This window comes from Microtus pennsylvanicus, chromosome 9, assembly GCF_037038515.1.
Source record: "Microtus pennsylvanicus isolate mMicPen1 chromosome 9, mMicPen1.hap1, whole genome shotgun sequence".
Lineage (NCBI taxonomy): Eukaryota > Metazoa > Chordata > Mammalia > Rodentia > Cricetidae > Microtus > Microtus pennsylvanicus.
The window spans coordinates 15,829,122-15,846,973 of record NC_134587.1 but is presented as its reverse complement, the minus strand read 5'-3'; the positions used below and the strand labels follow the sequence as shown (position 1 = coordinate 15,846,973).

The 17,852-nt window shown below is 41.6% G+C and overlaps 1 protein-coding gene across 2 annotated transcripts in view; it reads right to left on the bottom strand.

The window, feature by feature from the left end:
- The window catches only part of Galnt3 (polypeptide N-acetylgalactosaminyltransferase 3), a 34,341-nt gene that overhangs the window by 5,644 nt on the left and 10,845 nt on the right, over positions 1–17,852 (bottom strand). For both annotated transcript variants that reach the window (XM_075985000.1, XM_075985001.1), the window contains exons 2-9: positions 14,597–15,219; positions 10,631–10,803; positions 6,448–6,597; positions 4,557–4,791; positions 4,002–4,119; positions 2,352–2,552; positions 1,226–1,357; positions 946–1,047 (exon numbers count right to left, since the gene is read on the bottom strand). In XM_075985000.1, the coding sequence (XP_075841115.1) occupies positions 946–1,047; positions 1,226–1,357; positions 2,352–2,552; positions 4,002–4,119; positions 4,557–4,791; positions 6,448–6,597; positions 10,631–10,803; positions 14,597–15,111 (1,626 nt within the window). In that variant the 5' untranslated portion in view covers positions 15,112–15,219. The remainder of the gene's footprint in view (positions 1–945; positions 1,048–1,225; positions 1,358–2,351; positions 2,553–4,001; positions 4,120–4,556; positions 4,792–6,447; positions 6,598–10,630; positions 10,804–14,596; positions 15,220–17,852) is intronic.

The following is a 17,852-nucleotide window of genomic DNA, read 5'->3' as shown; positions in this document are numbered from 1 at the left end:
AGCACAAACATGTAAGCCTGTGAAAATCCTGTGCCAACACACAGACAATTCCCAGAAAAGAAAAAGTTCTAGATGTTTTTATTTGTATATCCTTCCTTATACTCTGCCTATTTCCTTACCATTCCACTAAACACCTCTCAATAGAAAGCCTCAGATGTTATCTTTCTCAGAAAAGTCCATGGGCCCCTCATCTAATCCTGAGGCGGTTTGATACATCCACAAAGTCCCTGGATTCCTTACTCCTGACCTGATGTTACTGACTGCAGATGCTGGTCCTACAGATTGGGTTCCTAATGGAGCTAGGAGCCAATGGATGAAGCTCACCCAGGGCTCACTTGGGGAACTAGCTGACTGACTGTGCAGAAAAACAAATCTTTCTCTGAGCTAAATTGCTAAGGATAAGGTCAAAATAAGCTAAAAGCTAGAAACTTAATAATTTCTACATCTTTAGTAGGCTAGGTAGTAACAGATCACATTTGCTCTTAATAGAAAAAATTGAGTGGAAACAAGGATGTCAGTAATCAAAGAGAAAAAAATGGGGGTCAGTGAGAAACAGCATTTAGATTCAGTGTCTGAAACAGTATCTCTGCCCTCAAAGGACTTTATAGTGCAGCTGTGCCAGCATTATCACTGGAAGCAATTTGCTATTACTGTATTAGTTGATACTGCCTTCCCCGGATGACTCCCAAAGCCTCCATACCGACAGTCACACAAGGTTGAAAGCTACATTAGACATACACAACATCAAATAACAATTTTCTGCTTTGTTTTTGGTCCTTTCTGTTGATCAAGTGGGTAACTCCAGATTACTTTCCCAGCCAATGGAAATACCCTACAACGTCATGCTTAGTTTGAAAACATCCGCACGGCCATGTGCCTTAGTGTCAAGCTGAGCTGCGACTTCTGAGGAACACCCAGCACCTGACTGTGTCCGGAAGCGCTCACCTGGTTTCCGCCGAGTCCATGGCACGTGTACAAAATCAACGGTTTGCCTCCCTGGTTATTTTCACCAACATCCAGACACAGAGGTTGACCGACACTCTTAATCTAAGTAAAAGATTTAAATTATATATATATATATATATATATAAATGCAACTGCACAGTTTCTATTTTTCAATTAATTTCAGGGAAGTGGCATTAATAATGGAAAACTCCAAAAGCAGTAAGTTAAAAGGTATGGGAGGGAATTTATCAAGGAAAAGGGGGAACATAAAAATACTCACATATCCAGATATAACAGGATTAAGGTCTGGTACATACACTTCTGGGTAAATGGTATTCAGGTACCATGTAAAATTTTTACACTGAAGGCGCTTCTTTATCTCAAATCTTTTTGAAAGGTCACCAAATGATTTCTGGAAACAGATGAGAGCATGAAGGGAGTTCTCAATCAAATCGGCTCTGATGAATCCTTCATACGGTCCTATTTGCATTGACATTTAGGTATTCGGTAAAACTCTGGATGCAGGATGAACAATAAATGGACCATTCGTTCAAGCAACGGGTGTGCTGCCTGCCTGGTCCCTGGTGGTTAAAAGAATCAAGTCCCCTGGAGGGCTGTAATACACTTTGCTTGTGGACAGGATGTCTAAAGAACAAAGGTCTCCCAAAAATGCTGAGGATGTGGGGCTGATTGTGGGAGAATTCTGAGCTCATCCCACCTCTTTACTTAAAAATGACCCGGAGAGCGAGGTGTGAGGAAACACGTGCAGGCAAACAGTGCTAAGACCCAGTGAGATCAATATCTCTTTATAGTCAAATGCAAAAAAATAATCCCCAAACCGCACAGTCGGGTGTTTTCTAATTTAAGTGTTTTAATCTCAACAAAATTCCCAACTGGAACTTGAGTTGAAAAAGGCAATTTTGAGTTAATTGTATTTTATTTTCCTTTATTTTCAGGGGCAAGGGAAACAATTAAAAATGCCGGAATTTTATAACACTGTTTAATCTTATTCTATTAGGAGAACATGAATAAGTTATATACACATTTATTATTACTATTTTATAATTATTATTATTATTACTATCATTTGTGTGTGTGTGTGTGTATACATGTGCCATGGCACATACATGTAAAGTCAAATGACAACTTAGAGGAATCAGTTCTCTCCTTCCATGGTGTCAGTCCCAGGGATTGAATTTAGGCTATCAGGGTTGGTGACAAGCTCCTGCACCAGCTTGATGGCCCTAAGCTATTTATTTTAAGGTTTAAAGTTTAAAGGCCTACCTTCAAAAATACTTTTTAAATGCCCCCCCCCCGGCAAGGTAATTCAAGCAAAAAAAAAAGTTTATGGACTATGGACAGTTAAAAGTCTTTAACTGTCGTTTCATTATTTGGCCCTCACTTACTTGCTTAACGATTTTTGCTGCATCTGTGTTTCTCCTATAAAATATTTCCTTGTATTCATCCATCCAGACTTCTGCAAGGCGAACTTGGTTGCGAGCAATCACCTGCGTGCCTTTTGGGAAGGTATGAGGGCTTTTGCTGCGAAAAACATGTCCAACAACAGAGCAAGGCATAATCTCCAACTGCCCACCACATTGCCACACCTGATAATTAATGATATTTGTTTAAATTTACAGTATTTGGGGAAAAAACTGTTGCTTTAAGTTTACCTTTAAAATATCAATAAATACAAAATAGATTTATTAGCGTGTTATAAAGTCTCTATGCCAGTTCAATTTATGCTCTATAGATGTAAGCAATGGTTTTAATAAACGAAATGAGAGATACAAAGAACAAACGCACATCTTCAGAAAGTAGGTTTACAAGAGCATGAGTTCTGAGTCCTTCATAAAAACTAATTCCAAGTTTTCTTTTTGGCCAATAATTATGCAAGTGTTCTAATATGCAGAGAAAAACAAGGTTCTCTGGTGTAGCTGACGTCCCCCTTAAACACATGGCCACTTACTGAAACTACACACTTTTTCCTAAGAAATGAACTAGCTGTCTGGGTACAAAAGAACCCAGACTCTATTTCCTCTTTGGATATTCAATTTGGTATTAAAGAAAACCATTCGAGAAAGCTATCATTGCTAGAATATAACCCAATATATTTTCAAGGGAGTTTATCATATTGAAAAGCCCACGTCTATGTAGAATGTGTCTAAAATTCGCGGTAGTTCTAAGTAAAATGTCCTACTGGTTGGCGCCGCCATCAACAATCAGTAAGAGAAAAAAAACTAAAATGAAGCCATGCTCAAAAGTGGACGCTAGAACTGAGACAAGTGGTCGAAATCTCTTTCTTACCCCATTAAAATAAATCAGATGGCTCAGTGACATGTTCAGTTCAACAAGCTGCACTGAGACTCAGCCTGGGCTAGGGCTGGAAGCAGAGTCAGTTTTAAAAAGACCCTTGCCCTTCAGCAGTTCAGATGTGGCAGGGCCCACTACTGCCGGTGTGCAATGGAGCCAGAGCCAACACATAAACCCAACTCCCAGGGCTTTCCCCCACCACATTCCCACCTAAAGGACAAAAAGTGAGTGGCACGGTTGCCACAAACATGAGGTCATGAAGTCGAATATATGAAGCACATGTCATGACTACTAAAAGCCTGTTTGGTTTATATTAATTTATGACATGCATTATGAAAAGAACAGTTCATATGATGCAAAGAGTTAAGCCTAGTGTCCTTTACGGTTATAAATAAATGTTTTCCATACTGACTCCCTTGATAATCAACTCATTTCCTGAAGCACTAGGTTTAATTATATTTATCTTGGCTGGAATTCAGTAGCTACAAGTGCATTAATTGGTGTTATTGCCTGGACACAGGAGTTTAACTGATTCCTCTTGTTACACTGGCAACCATGAATAAATATATCAAGTTACAACTTAAATGGAAATAGCCTCATTGCCAATTTTCCAGCAATTACATTATAGAAAGCACTAAATGCATAAAGACAGCATACATCTGCAACGGTCTGTATGAGCCGATCCGAACACAATACATCACACTGTTTGACATGTATGCGATGTTTAATCTCCATAAACTTACTCTGAATGACATTTCTATATTTTCACCTCCCCAGATTTCCATTTCTTCATCGTAACTTCCAATATGCTCAAAATATTCTTTAGATATAGAAAATAGGCCTCCTGCGAAGGTGGGGGTCCTGAAAAGAAACACATCGGCAAAGTTTGATACGGAAATTGAACAGGCTGAAAGGCTGTTTCAAGAACCAAACTGACACTAGAGGTGAAGAGAGATTACATTTTATCTCTTTTATGTAGATATAGAATAGCTGAAATTTTTTTCCTCACAGTTAAGGTTGTGGGGGAAGTAAGAACTTTAAAAATGTCATCTTTCATATTACCATTTCCATCCTTAACCTGCTTTAATATTCTTAAACTATAATTTATGAGGACATGAGAATTCACCTAATCTCAATGGTTTCTCCTATTGTGCAAAAGAGCCTCGTACATTACTAGTCTACAGATAGAATGTTTTTTTTTTCTGTTATTCAGGATTATCACACAAACAAAAGACATATGCACATGCAGCGTTCGGTGCTCCTGGCGTGAAGGTAAGACGTGGCGGCAAGCAGCTTACTTGATTGGGTAGGTTTCGTCTTTCCTCCTTTGCTTCTCATGATCAGGAAGCGATTCCCAGCCGAAGGAGAGGCTCCAGTCAAAGTTTCCACGGTTATGGTTGCTTCCATACGGAGAAGGCTTGTTGAACTCAAATGTGTTTAGATCTATGGATGCAATGTCTGGACTCACCACGGCAGTGTAGTTCTCGGCTATTCTGGCCAGCAGAGGCTCCAACCAACCATAGAAGCACTCACCTGCCCAAAACAGAAGCTATGGTCAAGTTCATGGAAATGGTGAAAGAGTTTCCTTTGATATTACAGGAAAGTTTATAGAGAAATTAGAAAGAAAAGATCATCTGTGTTCTGAATATACACGCATGGGTGATTTCTTTCATCTTAATTATAATAGGTGAAATGATGTAATTAAGAGTATATGGTGTGTTTTGATACACACACGCTTGTAACATATTGTTAAAAGTTTACTATTATCAAGCCAATTAAGCTATCTACCCATCACCTCACGTGGGGGGGGGGCGTTAGGGAAGAGAAGGGGGAATACGTGAGACCTACTTCTAACCATTTTAAAGTACGCAACACAGTATTAACTATAGACACCACGCTGTACAATAGACCTCTATAAGCAGGGACTTCTCAAGGGCTCTTATTGTGAGAATAGGATTAAAGAGGAAAAACAAAATCAGGAAAATTCTCCTAAAAGATGAGATTTTCCTCCTGGCATAGCAGATGGGCTCTAATGTATTTACCATCCTTATTATGGGAGCCCTTTTCCTTTAAGATAAACTTTCCATTTAACCCTTAAAATTATTCTAGCTTATTTAAATTTTTTGTCCCTTTGACCCAGTAAGGCATAGTAACTGAAAGCTTAATTTTTCTTCCTGGGTCTTAGGAGAAAGTAAGTCAGGATGTTAGGATATTTTGAATTCAGTGACTAGAGAAAATCACCCAAAGCTACTATAGTCCTGATGGAAGGGGGAAAGGAGCAGAGAGTCCCACGAAGGTCAGAATTATGCTCTTGGTCCACACTGCACCAGATCACTCTCCTTCCTAAGCTAAATTTGTCAGCCGTGGCCTGAAAGGATCACTGTCTAGCAGGGGAGAACGCCAAGTCAGATCTTACCGCATTTTGGATTGGAAAAGGAAATACCAGAGAGTGCCATTGTCCTTTGAGAAACTTCCAGATCTCTATTCAATTTCCAAAGGCTGGATTAAGAGCCTATCAGATGCAATGGCTCTCAACAGAAACCAACCCCAAAGCCTTTCTGTAACAGTCAGTGTACCCTTCAACCCGTTCTTGGGTGGCGAGTTATCTACGAGCTAGGCAGTTCAAGTTTAAGCATTCATAGGAAGAGCAAAACTCCCCAAACTTATAGCTCCAGGGACCAAGCAGCATTTGTTAATACCTAGCATATCCATTGTACATGGATGAGATAGCAGGATAGCCCTTGCTGGGCAGAACAGATTCAACACATCTTTAATAGAAAAAAAAAACCCTATAAACATTACAAGTGGCAGTATTGAGACAAAGTTCAATGATAGTACTGATCATGAATACTTAGGTAAAAAATTAATCTCACAGTGTAGGAATGAAAAACTGCAAGGAGAAATTCCTTTTGCTGTTCCTTTTTCTTAGGGCAGAATGAACACCTGGGGTGAGGGAGGAGCCCTAAGTAAGAATCACCTGCAAGGAAAGCTGGGCATTAAAAACACTGAGGTGGTAAGGGCTCTATATGTGAAGTTTGTATACAGAGTCGTTAGCCGTTAGGCCTGCCAGAGCTAACATCAGTAACATATGCTATTCAGAAGAATACCACGAGACATCTAAAGAAAAGTAACTTTGAGATGAAGGGGCAGAGGGAGAAGGTTACGAGCCTGCTATGCACAGGCACTTACAGTGAGCATCCAAAAACGTGAGCGTCTCCGCAGTTGCTACTGCTGCCCCTAGCAACCGAGCAGTGATGAGGCCTTTTCTTTCTTGCTGTCTGACTATTTTCACTATAGAAAATTGTTTGATATACTCCTCTAGTTTTTCATGTAAGTAGTCTGTAAAGAAGAAAAAAAATTCCAGTTAACTATTTTTTTTAAAAAAACATGTTTATTTTTATATCTAACACCTGAGAGGTAATGAAATCATGAGGCAGTGACCCTTCTAAATCTATGTCAACATTTGCTCATTCTGCCAGTAAAAGCATCATGACATTACCCTTTAAGTCTTTGAGGAAAATGAGACTATGTATACCAATTATAACTCACGTCATGCCTACGGTTATAATTTGTACTTATTCTGTCCACTTTGTAGGAAATCCATGCACTATGTTAGGGACAAGTGAGAGGCCGACACGGAGAGGACCCCAGGAGTTCAGAAAGCTCGCAGGAAGAGCTGAGCCGAGTGGCTTTCAGAGTCAGAGAAACAGATTTTAATAAAAAATATTCAACCAATATTTAAACTGGCACTAAAGTTTGAGAACCATGACAAGGAATGCCAGGCAATCAATACGGTTCACTAGCGGTGAGACAGTGGTCAGAGCAGCTCACTACCCACATGCCAAGCAAAGGGCAAGCAGGGGTAGGTTGGGGACACTTCACCGTCAGCACAAACTTGAAGAGGCATGCAAGGTTGCTAAAAACAGACAAAGCTATATAACATAAATATCTCAGAATACTAAACATCTGAGGTTGGATAAGATAAGTAAGGAGCAAACGTGGAGGCAAAAAGGTAAAAGGAAACCGGAATCAAATCCATCTAGTGCTGTTTAGACTTGTGGGCATCTTCAGGCAACCCTTTCACCATCAGATAGATTGTCTTTGTCGCTGTGGGCCTTTTGTTTGCTCCAGAAATGGTCTTGCCAGACGTGGACAGGGTGGTCCTTGGGCCTCAGCTTGCAGATTCCTGGCATGACAGCCTTATACCAAGGCATCTAGCTTGCCATTACATCCTTCAGTTCTTGTTAATATGTAATTTAGCTTAAGCGACCTAAGCTACAGAGGACCCAAGTTCAATTCCCAGCATCCACATGCTGGCTCACAACTGTCTGTATCTCTGCTCTCGGGGGATCTGACCCTCTCTTCTGGCCTCCTTGCACTGCATGCATGTGACGTACAAACATACATGAGGGCAAAACACCCCCATTAAAAAAATGGGAATTTTTTTTTAAACCAAATATCTGAAATATGTTCAAATTCTTATCTGCCCCCTAAATTTTATCTAACCTGTATTCCGTTTGGGAAAGCACAAAACTATATCAAATCAGAAGTCCTGGGTTAGAGGACTATTCCTTTGAACCGTTTGACTTTGGAAAAGTTGTTTTACCTTTTCTGTACTTAGATCTCTTATTTGTAGGGGGCATGTGACATACACAGCACAGGTGACAGCTGGGAGGAAGAGAGGGACCCAAGGGGACAGCAGAACACAGGCTCTATCAGGAGCATGCCAGCGCTGGTTTCCGCCTTCACTAGGATTTAACTACCTTGTTGGTACCCAAATATCCTCATCTTGACTCTGTTTTTCCTCCAATAAACTGCTATCAGGGACTAGTTTTTACTTCACAGATATGCGGGTGGGGGCGGGGAGTGTGGGTATGTATGTGCGTATGCGCGTGCGTGTATGCATGTGCGCGCATCTTTTTCGAAGACAGGCTAGCATCCTAGGTTAGCTCTGAACACCGGAGCCTCTTGCCTCAGTCTCTGAGTGCTGGGCTCACAGGCGTGCAGCACCCTCCTAGCTGTTCCGTTTCCACACAGTCATATTTTCCAAGTGGGTGCTCGGTGAGTAGGTTTCAGATGGAGTCTATGAGACAAACTACAAGAGCACCAAAGCATACATTTTGTTAGGAAAATGGCTCGAGTTTATTGTCAAGTACTTATCACTATTACGAAAGGGAGCAGGCCTTTTCGGCAAGCAGATGTCCTTCTCTAACCTCCTCTAGAGGTGAAGGGCCGAGCAAGCTGAGGGACTCAAGCTCCTCCAGTCCCTGCTACACGACAGGCAATGATGCTGTGGGGGAAAAGACACCATGAGCCATGGGGGGAAAATGTGTCTGGCTCATTAAAGAGAATTTTCTGAAGGCCAAAACAGGGGAGCTAATCATGGTGTTACGTGAGAATGTTAAATGTTAAATCGGTATGAGTCTAATGTAATTAGGTAAGCCTCATGCTTACATTGAAAGTGATTAGGAAAGAAAGCAAACAAGAAATGGTTGAAACAGAAAGACAATGAACGGGTGTGTCTTCGTTCCCACGTCCTTTGCTTCAATGGTTGTTTGAGCTTTCAAATAAAGATGCATGTTTCCACTGAAGGCCCTGCTGGAAGTCAATCTGCCATGCCTCCATTGTCTCACACTGGGACAATCAAGCAAAATAAAAACCATCTCCGAAAAGGCATTCAAAAATTCAAAGGGGAGAAAACATTTCCAAGACTATGTTAGTGCTGTGTTTTCTGTTTTTTTTTTTCTTTCAGGTAAACTTATAGGGGATGAAAACCTTAATCAAGCATGACTTAAGACCCACTGGCCGCTGTCCAACCAGACAGGAAGAACCACAAAATCGGATTATAGAGCAAAATACCAGTTAGTTACAATTAAGTGGTAAGGTAATAGCAAAGGGTATTGGAAATCCACAGATCTCTAGAGTGTGTAACTTCATTTCCTTTTCCTCCTCTTGCTCCATCCTGCTTTTTTCTATCTGATTGTTTGCTGCAGCTGCAGGCAGCAGCTGGCACTGTAGGCATGCGGCACCACATCCAATTGGTGGAGTCTAACTTGAATCCAGGAGACATGAATCATAAGACTTCTTCATTTGGAGACCTGGTCTCTCGTTCATGTAAAAATCTCTGGAACTGAACAATTTTTTTTTCTTCTGCACAAATGTTTCTCTCTGTTGAGAATATAACTCACTCTATTCAGAGTGAATTTAGCTGGATGCCATAGAAATACACAGAATTGAATGTAGACGTGATGAGCGAATAGTTTCATTTTATGGCCACTGATGACCGTGTTTGGACTATGGATACAAGCAATGTGACCTGATGAGTACCTGCTTTTCCTTTCCTCATGTACAGAAATGATGGTATATGTAACAGCACTTTGGATTTGGTGGGGGCGTGCTGTACCCATTTTACAAATGAAGGAACCACGAGGAGCTGGGATTCAGCCTCTGGGAATCTAACTCCAAACCTGGCTTTATACAGGAGTCAAATTTCATAATCACTGAAATAAATTGTTTTTTACTTAAAGGAATTGTAACTTTAAAAAAGTAGAGATGGGAATATTTATAGACTTATGATTCCAATTTAAGATACTTAACTTAGTATCTCATTATGATTAGAAACAAACATTCAAAGACCATTGCAAATTTTGAAAGCAATGCTAAATTAATTTTTCAAAAGCCCAGGTCTACAGACACACTTCCCACACAGCGGTTGCCTGCCATGCCTGAGGCCTGTACTGGATCCTCAGCAATACAACGGGGAAATGCTCAAATAAAACAGAAGGGAGTGACGGTGTGGCGTCAGGTGCTCACACCATTACCTGTGAATTACGGTACTCACATCAACTCCTTCATATTAAAAAACCCAGTTAGGCTCCAGTTCTAAATCACACCGTGGGACGCATCATATAATCAATTGCATATTCATTAAATTCGCTGCTGTTTTCCCTTTCGGTGGTTTAAGGTAATGCCATTACTTAAATTTGATATAGCATGATAATATCTCCATTTTATGAATAAAGAAACCGGGGCCGAAGAGTAGACGTGACAAATTCACGCAGCTGGTTGGGACCAGAGGTGGGGCTCCAGCCCAGACAGCTTTACTTCAAGCTCACATCTGGGCCCCTCGCCACCCGTTCTCTATAGTGAAAGCCATGTCCCCTGGGGGGGGGGGGACACTGACGAAGGTCGCTGCTCAGAGAGTCCTACAACCCACAATGTCCCCACGTGGTGTCCTGGAGCTCAAACTTCACCATTCGCCATGCCACCCAACCCGTCCAGGTTCCGAGACGTTCCCCAGGGAGTACAACGCACACCAGGCACGCTTTGACCGTGAGCACAAGGATTTACTGGTAAGCATCCACTCTCTTACCGTCTACGCTGGCGTCGTCCACCAGGATGATCTCCTTCAGCAGTATTGCAGGCGAAGAATAGAGCACGCTGTGGACGGTGCGGAGCAGCGTGGACCACGCTTCGTTATGAAAGACTATTATGACGCTGGTGGTAGGCAGGGGAGGGCAGCGCTTAAATTTCTGCTCAATACATCTAGGAGAAGTTAAGGAAGCGGGAGAGCAATGATGACTTCTCCTGATTTACTTCACCATTTCTATACCATCGCTAAGTTATCGTTATTTAATCATTATCACCCGAAATGATGGCAACTCAAATAAATAAACATAAATAAATAAAGCAACTCACATAAACAAATAGAACCAGACAGCAATGCTTATTCAAATAGGACAGTCTCTTAATGGCACATAAGTATAACTAGGTTGAAGCAAAATTCTAGAAGCAGCTTCTTCCTCCTAATCACGCTCACTGATACATCCTCCTAATCACGCTCATTGATACAGGCGACATAGGTCAGGTTTTCTACACTGTCCAGTTTTAGAGAGAGACCTAACCCACAAATGAATCAATGTGCAAAAATCAAAATGTCTAACTATTGTTCAATACAAATTTTTTCTTGCTTAAGTCACACATTTTTCTTAATGATTTCAGCTGTATAACTTCATTTCCCAAGTTAATTTAATCAAATTTAGTTTATATATGGAATCAAAACAAGAAGTAAGCTCATCCACTAAACCTAGGTTCTTATCATCAAATGCTTAGGACCATTTGACTATCTGTGTTAAGGAATTCACTCTGAAAATGTGCTTTGCTATTTTATTAAGACCTATCACTTTCAAATTATCTTTTAACGGGACATACTTAGAAATTTAAAGGTCTATATATCCGCGTTCAAAGGTTTATGCTGGGCCAGTCATGATGGTACATGACTTGAGTACCAGCATTTGGAGCAAGAGGCAGGTGAATCTTTGTGAGCTTGAGGTGATTCTGGTCTACATAGCAAATTCCAGGCCAGCCAAGTCTACATACTTAGACCCTATCTTTAGGGAAAAAAAAAGTCTTATGCATATTACCATCTGTTACATTGATATACACAGGGAAAGGATTCCTAAGCGGTCTTGATTTGATTAATTAGTGCTAGTATCAATTACCTAAAAGTATCACAGATTGTTATCCAATTCACTTTTGCAACATTGTCTTCCTCATAGAAACATTATTTACAAACTAATTTGGACAGAAAGGCAACTGTGGCTCGGTACAGCCTCCAGCCCTTGAGAGGAGATGCCATGCTGAACACAGGCACCAATCTTTGGAACGGAGGTGAGGACAGAGCGGGGGCATTTACAACCCAGGGCACGACATTAACTGTGCAGAAGATAAGCTGACAAGACAGCAGTGTCTGTAAGGTCATTGAAATGTCATGCAGGACTGCTCCATTGGAGGCCGTAGACTATACCATTCCCCCACCCTATAAAAATAGCACGCAAACAATCAAAGATTGCTGCTCAGACTCAAAGGGAAGGAGGTAAATGATTCACTCGTAGAGATAAGATCCAGCACACTTCAGTTGCTTTGAGTGGCCAGTGGGCCTTCTCCAGCGTGGCAGCTGAGCCTACAAACAAACCAGCAGGTCCTCTCATGAAAACCTTCATTAACCATACCTTGGTAGAAATGTGCTTGGGATGCTTTCCCAAAAGCAGGTCAGTAGGGTGAGATGTTTATGGAAGAAAAAAGGAATTAGTCAGAGGTAGCTGTGAAGCGGACCTATCAAGAAAAGTGGACAGGGAAAAGAGAGGACAGGGAAAAAAGCGTAGAATGTCACACACAACTACAGCAAGTTACTTTTCGTAAATTGAATTTTGAATAAACTACCGAGTAAAAATAAAACGCAAACATACATATTCATTTTATCATAATGATACAGAAATAGATTCCTAAATATAAGTTTATATTTTAATACATAAAGGTTTATAAACTAACGTACAGTTCTGGAAAATCCCACAGTATGACATTTTCTCATGTTATAAGGAAGGAAGAGAATTTGGGGATTAAGGATTTTTACTTACCTTTATTTGCTATATAGTCAATTAATACAATAACAATTAAGAATTACATGACATTAAAGATGCAACAGACAAAACTGCACACACACACAAACACACATATGTGTCCCTAGTAAAATGTTACCAATTTAATTGTGGGAGGCAATCCCTCTGCTTAAGTAAGCTAGAATTTATTTGCCTGGCAAGTAACTATTAATGAGAATTAGTAAAAATGAAAGCGAGAGGGTCACAGGCCAAGTGTTGATTCCATCATTAATGCAAGCGATAAAATTTCTCAGTATGACTTTATAAACTGCAATCATTCTGAAATAATGTGCACAGTAAATTTATGCTACAAACCGTTTCATATCATTTAAACTAGCGCAATCAAATAACCTGCTGCAGAGACTCTACATTTACTGTAAGACAATTTGTAAAATTCAGCATTTAGAAATCGCTTGAATTATAAATCAGGTCATCATCTGGCTTTAGGAGACACTAGATCCATCCACATGGCTGCTGAGCCTTGAATAAAACACTAGTGAGATTTTCAGAAAAGGGGGGAGGTCCCCGCTGATACTAGTTATATTTAAAGAAACAACTAGCCTTTAGCACTCCCCACAAAATGTTATCCAGAGAGTGGCTGAGAAGCAGATCTCCAACTCCAAACTAATAATGGCTGTTAATGTGCTCAGCTGGTTTTTTCTCCCTCAGTAATTAGATTACTGAACGTTACTGAAGTTTACTAACACTAGAGTTAAAATGCTCATCTTGAGAAGATAGTAACTGACATGTAATGAATAAAAATTATGCTAAATGAGTTTTTATGGGGACTGCTTTTCGGTCACCAAGTCTCCCAGAATCAGTAAAATGAAATAGTGCATCTGAATCTATTGATAAAAGAGAGAACCATCTTCAGAAACACTAGGGTATTTTATAGAGCAACCATTTCTTCCTGCATTTACTCTGAGGGGATGGGCAACTTAACCTTGAACCACACCAATTAGAATAGAGTTACATCATCCTTCCCCTGCAGCTTCAACCTGCAGGGATGCAGGTAGTCAGAGTAGGAATTCACAGCTGCAAATCTAGTAAAAACTCTCTGCGTGCAGATGTAATCTGTTAGAAACAGTAAACGAAATATGTAGTAGGCACCAGTTGCTTACTGTTTGCCTGTCTTGTGTTCTTAAAAACTCATGGATGGTTCGAGAGTTCAGGAATTCATCCCCAACCCCCATTGCAATTCAAATACAGTATTTAAACCTCACCTTACAGATAACGAAGTGCTTAATTAAAGGCACAGAGAAAGATTCGGTATAGTTGAGACAAATATTAGAAATGACATCACTTCAGAAGGCCTATTTGCCTCTAATTCTATAGCCATGAGAGCACACGAGCAGAGCCTCTGAGCAGGTGGAAGTGACTTGTAACAACGTCCTCTCTAAGAAGGAAGTGTAGAAACCCAGGCCTTCTGAGATCTAATCACGTCTCGACAGTACACAGAGTGTGTGACATACTTTACAAGCCAACACACTACCTAATAGCTTCAAAATCTTGGCACAGTTTAAAAAACATTTCTATTCCATAGCATGTCAGAGAATTGAGAACTATCCCTTCACTTCCTCTATTTTCTATAAAAACTGTCCAAATGTTCCTAAGTGGATGAGGAAATCATAGCATTTTTTGGGGGGGGATTTCCCCTTGAGTATACATCAGATCTAGAACACGGTTTTCTAATTCAGAAGGTGCATTTCCTGTCTCCACTGCCAAACCAGCAAGAACTATGGATACTCTGCCTCAATAATTATAAAGAAAATCAAAGGAGACATCAAACGAACAGCACTGGCTGCTGTTTTGCTTCAGAGTGCCTAAGGAGCCAGCCTGAGTTAGCGCCTCTTCCTTGAAAACCCTGCTGAAAAACAGTAAGGGAATATTCTTCAACATACTCAGGCGGTCGGGTGTCAGGTCCAAGGTCGCGGTGTAAAGAAATCCTGTCACTGGCAAAGGCGTTGAAGCAGTGCTTGGTCTCCCCGCGCTCTTTCTCCTTCTGCTCCTCCAGGCTGAGGTGGGAGACTTTGAAAGGCTTGCCGGAAGCACCAGGTGCATTAGAATCCTGAGGTGGGCGGTCGAGGACGGGTTTCAGCTCGGCTGCTGTATAGTACCCTTGCAGACAGGGTCTCTGAGGGATGTCGATGCTCGGCTTGACGGGTGCTCCTATTTGCATCTTTGGCATTGCGTCTTTGATATTGTTTACAGCTTCGAGCATGAAGTCAAACATTTTGTTTTTGTTTTTCAAGTTTCTCTCCATCTTTGATTCCTCCTTGGAATATTGAATGCTTACTTCTCGTTGCATTAAAATCAAAACGACCAAAAAGAAAAAGATGACCACACCAAGCTTCCAGAACTTTTTGTAGTAATGTTTTTTAATGTGCAATTTTACTAGTCGCTTTAGGTGAGCCATTCTGGCATTAAGCGCTTGTTACTTGACAGATAACAGCTATGGTTTTCTTTGTTACTTATAGTTTGTATCATAGATTTGCTGGTAAAAGGTTTCTTTAAATAGTAATACCTACAAACAGAGATGACAGATGATGTTAGTAGTGATTCTTTTCTAAAGTCAGGGTACAATTCATTACCTCAGCCAACAACTGAACATGAGCTGCAATGTCCTCTTAGGGCTTAAAGAACACGTAGACATTTCACCGTCAACAAAACGACACTTTAAGAAAATAGCTATGGTCATTAACTGTGATTGACTGTGCCCTTTGAAAGAAGAAAACTTTCTTGCCAGGAAAAAAACCAAACCAAAACAAAACAAATCAAACCAAACCACACCACACGTTTTGTTCACTCTGTCAACAACTACTACCACTATATGATACACACAAAATGCTGCGTTGCAAATATATTTTTTCAGATTTTCAAAAAGGATTGTCTGAGCTTGCTAACCAAGGGGTCAGCAAGGGGTCAGAGGCCTTCGTGAAGTGGATTATAAACAGGGCAGATGCATAGGGAAGTCATGCTGGCGTGCACTGCCAAACAACCTCAACAGTGACCTTCTTTTCATGTGCTTGGCCATTAACCAGTGAAGCACCGCTCCAGCTAAGCAAGCTGATCAAGAGGCTGCACCTGTAAGTCGGCTGGCATCCTCTCCCAGATCTGCTCACAGGGCATTGCTGTGAGTCAAGGCAGAATGGCTACACGTCTTACTGGAGGGTAATTTACAACTTACAATCAAGTTAAGTCATTGCTTTTTCCAGCTACTTCAATAACTCGGGCAAATGCAGAACCTAACAGCACAATGAGAACTGTGTTGGCTTTGCTTGAGGTGTCTCTGGGCCTCCAGCATCTGAAGGCAGAAGTTGGCCTGAGGAAGGGCTGCTTGCAACTGAGCATGAGATGAGAACACTGCATTCGTTAGGCCCTGAAGTGAACCAGTGAGTGGAGGGCAGCCTGAATCAGGCTGGAAGTTGAGTTTCTTCGTGATCCTTGAAAATATGTTGTGTAAACTGGGTGGTGGTGGTGGTGGCGCATGCCTTTAATCCTAGCACTCAGCAGGCACAGGCAGGAGGATCTCTGTGAGTTTGAGGCCAGCCTGGTCAACAGAGTTCCAGGACAGCCAAGGCTACACAAAAAAGCCCTGTCCTGAAAAACCCAAATAAATACATAAATAAATACGATAATAACAACGTAAAAGGGCTCAGTATAATTCCAAGCCATTCCCAACGATTACCAGTGGTGACGAAAGGAACATTGCCTGTTTTGTTGTCCCACAGTCTAAAAATAAGGAAATGTCATTTGTAACAGTGAGAACTGACTTGGACACTTTACTGGGCATTTGCTCCAATGCTATTATGTAATTTAAAATAAGGAAAAAAAATTAACTTTGGCTCCAAAAGATAGCTCATATATGATGTCTGTTGCCCATAAAAGCGAGACCCCAATGTTTTCTGGGCATGTCTAGCTTTAGGAGCTTCATGGTAGAATAAGGTGACCAGACACGCTTCCACCTGTCTTTAAACCCTCCGTGTAGTTGTCTAATCTACACTTTGGCCACAGCATCCCAATGCTTCCCCTCAGGGCACAATGGCTGAGGGGTCAAAGTAATATAGGGCAAGCCAAGGGGCACAGCAGGGTCACGTTGGAACGCTGGCAGAGGTCTTAGAGGAAAGCGCCCAGGAGTGGCTGACATGGCTGAACAGAATCTTGAGAGATAAAAAACTCTTAGGCAGATTGCCAAGACAGAGAGGAGAGATAGGCTGGCATATTTAAAGGCTTGGAAGTAAAGAAGGAACAGCCTGATCCAAGCCGAGGTGGGAAATGTCGGGAGACGACCCGGGGAGGCCGGGGAGAAGCCAATTCACAGAAAGCCTGCGCATCTTCTGGGGATTCCAGAATTTACCCTTTTCTACTTATCTTAGGGGCTGATGACTTTAAGGCACGATAATAATCAATCTTATGTATTGGAAAACCCAGCCCTAGTAAAAGTGATACTATCAGGGGTACCAGAAGGTAGAGAGGAATCTTAAGAGTCTAGCCACAGAATTAATTACATTTAAGAGAAGAACAGGAGCGGATGGCTACAGAGATAAGAGTTGACAGAGGCAGTGACCAGTTCTGAGACTGGCCAGAAACCTGCCTTGGGGAGTCCTAGGAGAGGCTACTCGCAAAGAGGAACCGGTTCCCCGGACAAGGTAGCTGCTGAGGGGCAGTGCCTGCTTTTGAAGTCAAGCTCAATTTTTAACGCGTAGCTGAGGCCAAGATAGCTCTGGGCTGGTTGCCTGGGACAGAGGGTAGAGAGCTACCTCCACAAATGACCAATTGTTTCAGGCCTTTGTGTGAGTCTGGGAAAGAGTTTGGGGAGTAGCTACCTAGGCTAGAAGAATCCAGCCTTACTGGCCAAGTCAAGTCCTGTAAACAGGACGGAGTGGGGGAGGCTGGCTCTCAGAAAGCTGTTCCCTGTGGGGGCCCAGCACTATAGCAAGCCATGGAAAGAGTCGATCAGCGGTATAAGTATGTTCACCAAGAGCCCTGAAGCCAGGAGGGGAAGCCCCTGTTCTGTTCAGTGTCCTTGAACCACTTTGCTGGCCTGGCTGAACACTGCATCAGTTGGTGCCGGCCAAACCCTTATGAGATTCTGCTCTAATAGTATGCACGGCAGACTAATAATTAAAGCACACAGACAGTATAAGCTGGCGAGCA